Raw genomic sequence first — 10,408 nt, 5'->3', positions numbered from 1 at the left:
GCTCTGTCTTCTGAAAAGGCATTGAGTACATACGTTTTTGGTTCTTAAGGTTTGTTTTTTATATATTTATACACGAGCATTTTTGTGTTTTACATGCCATGCCTTTTTGTTTCCATTACGTGTGTAAGAGATTCACCTGGAGGGGATTACTTTTTTTTACACTGTCCCATGTCTTTGGAACATGGTGGGGGTAAGAGTGAGGTGAGGTGCACCATAAACCGGTTTAAGCTCCCCAGTGGTGTTTTTGCCACTGACCGTTCCAAGGCGGTGCCCCACTGTGTTCCTTTGTTTGTTCGTTTCGTCTTATGTGTTGGCTTTGTGTGCGTGTGTGTTGTTCGTTTTGTCCTTATGTGTTGGCTTTGTGTGTGTGTGTGTGTGTGTGTGTGGTGCACGCGTCTGCGTGCTGGGGGTTTCGTTTTGAGGAGGCTACGTTTTTGGTGCGTGGCATTCCCTGTTTGATATTTTTCTTTGTTTTTTTTTTGGTAAATTGGATTTACAGTCAACTCGTCCCCCAGCCAACTCGTCCCCGATTTGGTCATTTCGCCCACCACCCCTCGGCGATTTCAAATTGAACATTTCGTCCCACTTTTTCGGTCCCACTTTTTTAAACATATTTTTGAAGAATTTTCAAAATATGATAAATTAAGTCGTTTTTTTTCAAATAAGTATATTTAGTGCTAAAATAAAATCTGAAAAGTAGATCTCTTGGAAGCACCAAGAACAAAAAAAAAACAAGGAAGAATATCCAACAGGGAAAGCCACGTTCCAAAAACGCAGCCTCCCCAAAGGCACACACAAAAAACACTCGCACACAAAATAAACACACAAGGACGAAACAAACAAATACAGGAACACTGTGGGGCACCGTCTTGGAACGGTCAGTGGCAAAACCACCACTGGGGAGTTTAAACCGGTTTATGGTGCACCTAACCTCACTCTTACCCCCACCATGTTCCAAAGTCACAAGACAGTGTAAATAAAAGTTATCCCCGCCAGGTGAAACCCTAACATACGTAAAGGCAACAGAAGGCATGTTATGTAAAACACAAAAATGCTCTTGTATATATATATATAAATGCAATCCTTAAGAACCTAAAACGTATGTACTCAATGTCTTTGCAGAAGACAGAACAACAAGGGAAAGACAAACTTTGAAAATTGCGGACTCGGTTTAACTGCGTCTGTTCATGAGCAGTAATGAGTTTTCGTTGGTTTTAAGAACTTTTTTGCTTCAAAAATTATCGATTTAACAGAGAATTTTCTGGTTTTTTTTTTTTTTTTTTTTTTTTTTTTTTTTTTTTTTTTTTGTAAGTCTGCTACAACATGATTGTTTTTTAATCTTCGTATTTGATGCTGCTTATTTTCAAACTCTTGAATAAGATTAGACTTTTTTATAAAAAATAGTTCCTTCAATCCAATCAACTATTAATACATTTCATTAAGTCAATCAACAACTTCTCATGCAACTAAATACCATTAACACCTTCCAATCAACCTAATCAACGACTTTTGATGTGATTGATAACCTTTAACACATTTCGTATATATAGATATAAGCTCATTCTACTTTATTTTAGAAACCCCTGTCCCCCGAATTTTGAAATATTTTTTTTATTTTAATGACAAAGATGAATATAAAGCATGTTGGATACCTTTAGTAATACATATGTGACAGATATCATTTGTTTATTTTTTTTATTGTATTTCTAATTAAAAATTTCTTTTATTATGACCAGGGATAAGGTTTTATTGCTTTCTCTTTTCTTACTATGATTCTTCAAAAGTTAATTATTATATTATATTTTTATTACTAAAGGCATTATATTTTTATTTTTAGCTCGACTATTCATAGAATAGTAGAGCTATTGGACTCGCCCATGCGTCGGCGTCGGCGTCGGCGTCCGCGTCCCGATTTTGGTTAAGGTTTTGTATGTAAGCTGGTATCTCAGTAATCACTTGTGGGAATGGATTGAAACTTCACACACTTATTCACGGTGACAAACTGACTTACACTGCACAGGTTCCATAACTCTATTTTGCTTTTTTACAAAATTATGCCCCTTTTTCTACTTAGAAATTTTTGGTTAAGGTTTCATCTCAGTGTTGTTATATTTTCTGGTCCTTTGGGATCATTGATTTCAACTCACTTAGATTTGAAGATTGAATACTGCTTAAGCCTGTGCTAGGAGGCGTGAGCAGTGTTGCATTTTCCATTACTGCTCAAGAACAGACTCAATCAAACCGAGTCTGCAATTTTCACTGTTTGCATTGTTGTCGGTGCTTCCGAGGGATCTACTTTTCAGATTATATTTGTATGTAAGCTGGTATCTCAGTACTTACTAATGGGAATGGATTGAAACTTCACACACTTGTTCACTATCATGATCTGACATGCACTAAGCAAGTCCCATAACTCTACTCTTTTTTTTCAAAATTATGCCCCTTTTTCGACTTAGCAGTTTTTGGTTAAATTTTTGTATGTAATCTGATATCTCAGTATCCACTAATTGGAATGGATTGAAACTTCACATACTTGTTCACTGTCATGATCTAACATGCACTGTGAAGGTCCCATAACTCTACTTGGCATTTTTACAAAATTATGCCCCTTTGACTTAGCAGTTTTTGGTTAAGTTTTTGTATGTAAGCTGGTATCTCAGTATCCACAAATTGGAAAGGATTGAAACTTCACACACTTGTTCACTGTCATGATATGACATGCAGTACAGAGGTTCAACACCTCTACTTTGCATTTTACAGAATTATGCCCCTTTTTCAACTTTTGTATTCATTCAATTGACAAGGCTGTTGAATAGTCGAGCGTTGCTGTCCTCCGACAGCTCTTGTCTTATTTCCGTTAATTGTCTTACATTTTCAGTATATTTCTTTTATTATTTTAATCAACCTAATTATTTAAAGTTAACAATTTCCAATATAACTCCGTCAAAACTCACGATTTTAAATACCAATTTTCAAAGTCCAAGATATCATAAAAAGGAAAAGATGCCTCATATATTTGAGGGGACAAAATTACCAAAAAGGGGGACGAGTTGACCAAATTTTATCATGAGGGGGGCGAAATGACCAATTTTAGGAGCCGAAATGACCACATCGGGGACGAGTTGACTTGCAACCGTAAATTGCTTTCCTTGACAAACAATATCTGCCATTATCACAATAAATAAATAAGACATACTAGTGAAAGTAATGTAAATTTTATATTAATACACAATACTTATAACTAAAAAATCAAAAATGATTTTACTGAAACGTGCAACCAATATGCTTCTGGAAAAAAAAGTAATTTGCACACGGACCATTTGTAATTATCGTTCATTAAGTGTGGATCCAAAACTTCTGTACAAGGTTGAAATAATTTTGTAATTCACTTCCAAAATATTTCAACCTCGATCAGTCCAAGTGGTGCAATCCATTAGCATCCCAGTGGATCAGGTCATTTCTCAAGCATCGCTCCCAAAGAGTAGTTGTGGATGGCTTCACCTCAGATGAACTTCCTGTTCTTTCCGGGGTTCCACAAGGATCAGTGATTGGCCCTTTTCTCTTTCTAGCCAACATAAATGACGTCCCAGAGTCCTTCAAAAGTAAGTCACGTCTTTTTGCAGATGACACTATTGTCTATCTGACGGTAAAATCCTCCCTTGATTCTCAATCCCTACAAAATAATCTTCACTCCCTAGAAGCCTTGGAAAAGGAATGGTCAATGGAGTTCAATCCAGATAAGTGTGAGGTGTTGAGGATTACTCGAAAGAAAAAACCTATCATCTACAATTATACACTCCATAATATATCACTAAATACTACAGAAGCTGCCCTGTAAATATGAAGTCATTGGGCCAACGACGGAAACCCGTCAAAGGATAATCGTTGTTGGGCCACTGTTGGCCCAACAATGATTAAAAAGTATTGTGAATACAGCTGTTGAGCCAACGTTGAACCAACGTCAAATTTCAGTCAGAGGTATCTCTGCATTGGCCCAATATTGATTTTCAGGGAAAGACTTACACAGAGAAAATATCGTTGGCCCAATGTTGGCCCATTAGAAGTAATAATATAATAATTATATATTTTACAGGTCACTGTTTTATCACAAGCCCTTACAGGTAAACGCGTTGTGTAGGTGTAACATGCAGTATTTAATTAAATACTTTCCTGCATCAATTCGTAATCATAGTTTGGACTAATTAAACTTAATACTTATCTGCAGCCATAATGATATTTTGAACTATTTCAAATCAACTACCTGAAGAATCTGATATGTGAGAAAAATATTGAAGAAAAAAATACTATAGCAAATATTTAATTTTGTACAGTCATAAAATGTTTACAATAAACCTATTGAATATTCCAGAACATGAACTCTCGTAAACCCGAGTTATGTAAGAAAGCCCAGATAATGTAGTTAATTTTATTCTCTAGGCGAGATTTCTAGCAGCATAAACATGTGAAATAAAGGAAACTATTATACATGTGATAGATCTAGATTTAACAAAAACCCAGTCTACTAGCTATGAACTGTAAGTAGAAGTTTTTGAATATTTTTTGATAAATTTGTGGAATCTTAGAGAATTTCTTTTTATAGTCTGTATGCATGTAGTATCCATGTGACTTGAACATTATGTTGAATACTTTTATCTAAAACTGGCGGATGGCACAAGTGTTGACCGAGTACTTAATTCTATAAATAAAACAACCCGTATTCCCGTACATTTTAACATATTTTTCTCGGTTAAATACAGACAAAAGTAATTTTCATACATTTTACGCAAGTTTATGTCCAGAGGCCATTGTTTTCTCGTTTGGGGCAAACCCTTTACTTTATCTGGGGACCAAACGCCGCTCTTCATGGAATAACACGCCTCAACACGTGTATCATTGAAGGTTCCATGTTCACCGCCGTTTGAATACATCTGCGGATGTCTCTAAATTGCTTTTTGTATTTTTAACATGTGTAAATTTTGAGTTCTACTCAACCCGGGGCTAGAGGGCGTGGACGGTTGCATGCATTTCCACTACCGTCCATGAACAGGCTCAATCAAACCGAGCCTGCAACATTTTCGTTTTTGTCGTGTTGAGCGACCTGTGAAGTTTCCACTTTTCTCTTTTTATGTGCATTTGTATATCTGACGTAGGTGGTTTAATCAACATTATGATTTTCGATTGTTTTACAGGGTGCTGTTCAAGAGTAATAATGGAGCGCCTAGTTCTGTAGTATACAGGAAAAAAGAAAAGATAGAAAGCTGCAACTTCAGTGAGAAACGAAAACAATCAGACAGAACTTGGATATATAATGAGTTGAAATACAGACAGTAATTCATTTTAATAGGATTTAATCAGTGACTGAAAAAAGAAAAATAGTTAGATTAAATCAATATTTGACGTTTTAATGATGAAATATTCTGTTATATTTCTTCAGGAAACTTGCAAACAAACTTTAAATAAATGTTACGTTTCTTCTTGTTAAATGTTAAACAAAATCACAATTATTTGAAAATAAAATGTGTACTATATGATATTAGTTTGTGTGTTTTTTTTCAAATTTGTAATCGTTGGGATAGCATTGATATCCTTCTTTCGGCCAACAAAGAAATAGAGTTGGCCCAACGTTGGACCAACCATGATAGACGAAAAATGTTGTTTGCCCAATGGAGGGCCAACAATAAGTGTAGGATACCAGTTGTTGGACCAATGGAGGACCAACGATAGGTGTAGGATACCAGTCATTGGGCCAAAGGTGTACCAATCGTTGGGCCAACGTTGCGCCAATTAGCAAAATGGCGTTGGGCCAACATTGGAAATCTTCATTGGGCCAATGAAGAGTCTGCAGTTGGCCCAACGTTGGGCCAATGCCTGTCTGCTATCTGGGTGCTAAATACCTGGACGTTACACTAAGTAAAGATCTCAGCTGGTCAAAACACATTGATAACATCACATCGAAAGCAAATAATTCACTTAGATTCATCAAAAGAAATGTCAAAACAAACAACAGAAAAGTAAAAGAAACAGCTTACAACACTTATGTCCACCCACAGCTTGAATGCTGTTCCACTATATGGCACCCTTCTCAAAAATCCCTCAAATACAAAATTGAACGAGTACAACGATCTGCAGCTCGATACCTATGTAACAACTATGGTCAAACAAGCAGTGTCACCCAAATGCTTAATGATCTCAACTGGCAATCCCTTGAACAACGCCGCATTAAAAAATCCCTTATTATATTTTTTTAAAATAAGGTCCAGTCTTATTGCATTTGACCATAACCACCTCACACCTACAAGGAACCTGAACTACTTGATCCCACAATCTCACACGCAATACCATTCAAACTCCTTTTTTCCGAGAACAATTCGTTCCTGGAATGGTCTTCCCCTATTGTACATATACAGTCCAGCCCCAGTTTCATTCTATTCACTGAGATGCTGGCAACTGTAACTTTCTAATTTATATCTATGTTTTTATCTTAGTAATTGTAGTTGTTTTTAACTTTGCACCTAATGAGCTTGCTTATCTTTTAACAGTCCGTCCCAGACAAAGCGCCTCCCAGTTATTGATCGCGGATGAGGCCGCGATCATTTTGAATAGAACAAGTATATAACGCGCTGGGGAAAATATTTCATGATGGACCTGTGAATTCTTTACTTATGGGTGAAACAGGTCTCATAAGCGTAAATACGACTAGCTTCTACTGATTATAAAACATACCATACGATTTTGTTGTGAATTAACTGTTGTTGTACTTTTAGTAGTTCAACCGCCACCCTTGTTTAAGAGCAACATTTAAAAAACACGTTTTTTTTTATCCTCAAGTAATAAGTAAGTAGACTCGCCCAGTTTAATCAATCTAGACGCACAATCTAATTCTATACATAGAGCGCTATTTACATTCGGAACATTTTCACGCCTTTCGGGCTTTATCGTATGTTTAACATGGGATTTTTGAACCGTCCAAAGATGTTGGAAATGTTTGACTCATTGTTTATTTTTTTAATAAAACTGTTACTGCTTTCATTGTCTACCACTTTTTTTCCATCCTTGCCTGAAAAAACAGTAATGAGTTTGTACACTGTTCAGACAATTGTGCTCTGTTGAAATTTAACCAAACACAAGTTTACCTGCATAAACAGAAAGCATGATATGTCACCATGCGCGGATCCAGAAGGGGGGGGGACCGGGGGTCCGGACCCCCTCTGGAAAATCTTTAAAAAAGGAAAGAAGACAAGAAGGAAAGAAAATGTTTTTCGAAAAAGACAACATTAGGACTGCATGTAAAGTATATGCAGCTGCTGCTACATACGACCCCGACATAATTCATATTATTTATCTAAAAGAAACTAAGAATTTTACCTTCAAGAAAGCTTGATTTTATCATTTCCCCAAATTTAACAGGTTAGTCCATAAAACTGTCCCAGAATGCAAAAAATGAAGTGCTAAATTTCAAAATTTCCAGGGGGAGGGGGGTGCAGGGGATCGGATCCCCTCTGAGAATATTGGCTGTGTCCGTGCATGGTCACTATACCTGTCCAGTACTGGACATTATGGTAAACGCTTCTTTCCTGCACAAATGACAATTTCGCAACTTTTGTCCGGTTTCTACAAATTTCTGGCCCCGATAAACCATTTGACTTGTAATCAGAATTGATTGTTGGGCAGTAAACAGTAGATGTATCGCTAGATCCTTTCAGATATAGAACGTCTTTCCGGTTCACTTGCTGCTTTCCGCTTTTAGATAAAAGTTCTAATTTTGACGTCACATCCATTGCCAATTAGAGCGAGAGCGAAGAAATCAATGTTTTATTTTCTTTAAACATGTTTAATATATGCAAACAGTTATAGCGAAATGCCTATGAGTAAGAACAAATTCAATCTTCGTCTGCCGACACAGGCGGGAGATGGAGACGGCCCTGACGGTGGAGAGTACGTGACACTTTTACATTTCCATTTCCTGTTATTTTTTGTTTGCAATTTATGAATGAAAATCTTTTGATTGCAGTGTTACTTGACAGTGTTGTAGAAACCCAAGGGATCTGTAAGAACATAGTCCAAGTATCCCGTAAATGATGTCATTTGGACATTTTGTGATCAGACTGGTTTCATTGTGACTGCCCAGTTTAATCCAAATAATAGGATGTTTCGGGACAGCGTGATAACTTTTGACTGTCACTGTCTCCGTCACAGAGGATGACAGTGATAAAATATCAGATCTTAAAATAAGTCATCCCGATAAACCAAATGAGTATGGCTATGTCCAGTGTAGTTCTGGCTACAATAACTTTACTGAGGCTATATTTATAGGAAGTGGCAAGTGGTCTGGTAACCGGACCTCTAGACCCGGAGTCTAGAGTTCCGCTTACCAGACCTCTGGACCTCTAGACTACCCATACAGGACAGTTTAGAGGTCCGGTAATCAATATGAATACTGAGAACGGTATTTACAAAATGCTAGGACCAGAGCTCCAGATAAGCTGCGTATTTACGCAATTAAAATTGCAGAAAACCCAATTGTATTCATACAGTGTGCTTACTGAAACGCGAGTAAAATTCCTAATACCCAGTTCATAAAAAATCGCTTGCGTATCGCATTTTCCTTATAACTAGAACGGGTACGAGACTTTAACACTAGATTTGACTGACTGGTTATACGTTACCGCAGACCAGGTTGCAGTTTATTGGAAAAATTACAGGACCATTCAGTCGGCTGATCTGTGTTATTTGGACGCTTTGTAAACAATTTCTATACGCCGGTAAAATGTAAACGAGGTTGCAGAAAAAACATTGTTGCAGCACAAACAAACAAATTAGTGGGATATTTTGCTGTTTTAACAATGCCAGTTATTTGTTTGTGACGATGTAGTGTCACCAATACTGGATGACATCTTGTAGGAGAATGCATATTGCGGTAATCGTTCGGATATTGTGGATGAACTGATCTCTGACTGCATTAAAAGTAAAAAAGAAAACAACAGTATGAAACATTCATTACAATTTTATATACATTTTAGTATTAAACATTGAAAAGTGCCATTAAAATGTTTAGTTAGTCCTGTTAAATGATATATACCATGTACACTGTAAGCAAAAATACTCATTTGTTAGCGCGACATTGATAAATACCCAATTGGTTTTAGCAAATACCCAGTTGCTTTTGAAAAGGCTGGGTAATGATATTATTTTTACCCAATTCAAATTTCCAATACCCAATTCAGACAAAAAGTGATGGGTAAATACCCAATTGCACCAAAAGCTTATCTGGAGCTCTGTAGGAGACTATATTTTGTCTTTAAAGACGGGAGATGATTTCAAAAATTTGTTTTCGTATTTTTCTCGTTTTAAATACATGGTAAGTCACAGGAAATAGAAATATTTATAATTCTTTAATCCCCGGAAAAACATTATCACAAATTCGACAAATAATTAACAGCAATTTGTACGCCTTAATCAGCAGCTTGGGACTGATCAAAGAGTTATAAAAATAAATAGGTCGGCAACTTGAAAGGCAGATAGAGCAAATCTCGCCAACATCCCGCGGCTGCAAACGAGATCTCGTTACCGGAAGTTCTCCATGCGCTATTTTGTATGTGAAAGATATGACACTGTCAGTTATTAATTATCACCGTATGACCACGCATTTTTGAAAGTAAGAAACGTGTATTTTGTGCTTAAGACTATTTCATATTAAACAAATGTTGTTTTAGAAGCTAACATGTATTTTACATGTAGTTTTAAAGGTACAAATTGCAACTCCATGCTCACTTCACTAAGATAATTCCGAATCGCGCTCTGACGCGAGATCAAGCAAGATTACAGCCAGTTGCCATTCTGTGTATTTTATACTTCTTTGGACTGATGAATCAAAATAAGAAACTTATTTTTTTCTTTAGCATTCATAGCATAGGTTGCGCTCATGAATTGTTGACTTCGTTTTACTGTTTGAGTAAATAGATAACGGTAAGACCCGGACTCTAGCAATATGCATGTACTATGATGAACTGTAAAACCAGTATATAAGGTAATTGCTGGTGAGGTAAATGCTGGTAAAAGTTATAATTTGTTGTCATAAAGTTGCTTTTATTACGTTTATTTTTGTAAATATTTTATGCATAATTAGCTCTCCCTCAGGTTCGATGCATATTGAATATGAAATTTTAACACCGATTTCTGGTACTGTAGTGACCGTAATTTATTTACTCAAGCAGTAAAATGAATTCAACAAGTCGTGAGCAAAATCCATATCTTAGATACTAAGTTTATTATTTCTTTTCATCAGTCCCGAGAAAAAAAACAAGAAAATCAATAAAAGCATACTAATTACCATTAATTATCGAATTTGCAATCATATTTTTCCCGGGATTAAAGAATTATAAATACTTCAATCTGTTTCCTGTGACTA

General features: G+C 36.3%; 1 protein-coding gene across 4 annotated transcripts in view; it reads left to right on the top strand.

Annotated features, from left to right (window-relative positions):
- The first annotated feature begins 7,753 nt into the window (after positions 1-7,753).
- The window catches only part of LOC123523160 (dual specificity mitogen-activated protein kinase kinase 1-like), a 45,226-nt gene continuing 42,571 nt past the window's right edge, over positions 7,754-10,408 (top strand). For all 4 annotated transcript variants that reach the window (XM_045300833.2, XM_053549259.1, XM_045300832.2 and 1 more), the window contains exon 1: positions 7,754-7,935. In XM_045300833.2, coding sequence (XP_045156768.1) covers positions 7,859-7,935 — 77 coding nt within the window. In that variant the 5' untranslated portion in view covers positions 7,754-7,858. The remainder of the gene's footprint in view (positions 7,936-10,408) is intronic.

Source organism: Mercenaria mercenaria, chromosome 8 (genome assembly GCF_021730395.1).
Source record: "Mercenaria mercenaria strain notata chromosome 8, MADL_Memer_1, whole genome shotgun sequence".
Classification (NCBI taxonomy): domain Eukaryota; kingdom Metazoa; phylum Mollusca; class Bivalvia; order Venerida; family Veneridae; genus Mercenaria; species Mercenaria mercenaria.
This window is presented reverse-complemented; position numbering and strand designations above follow the sequence as displayed.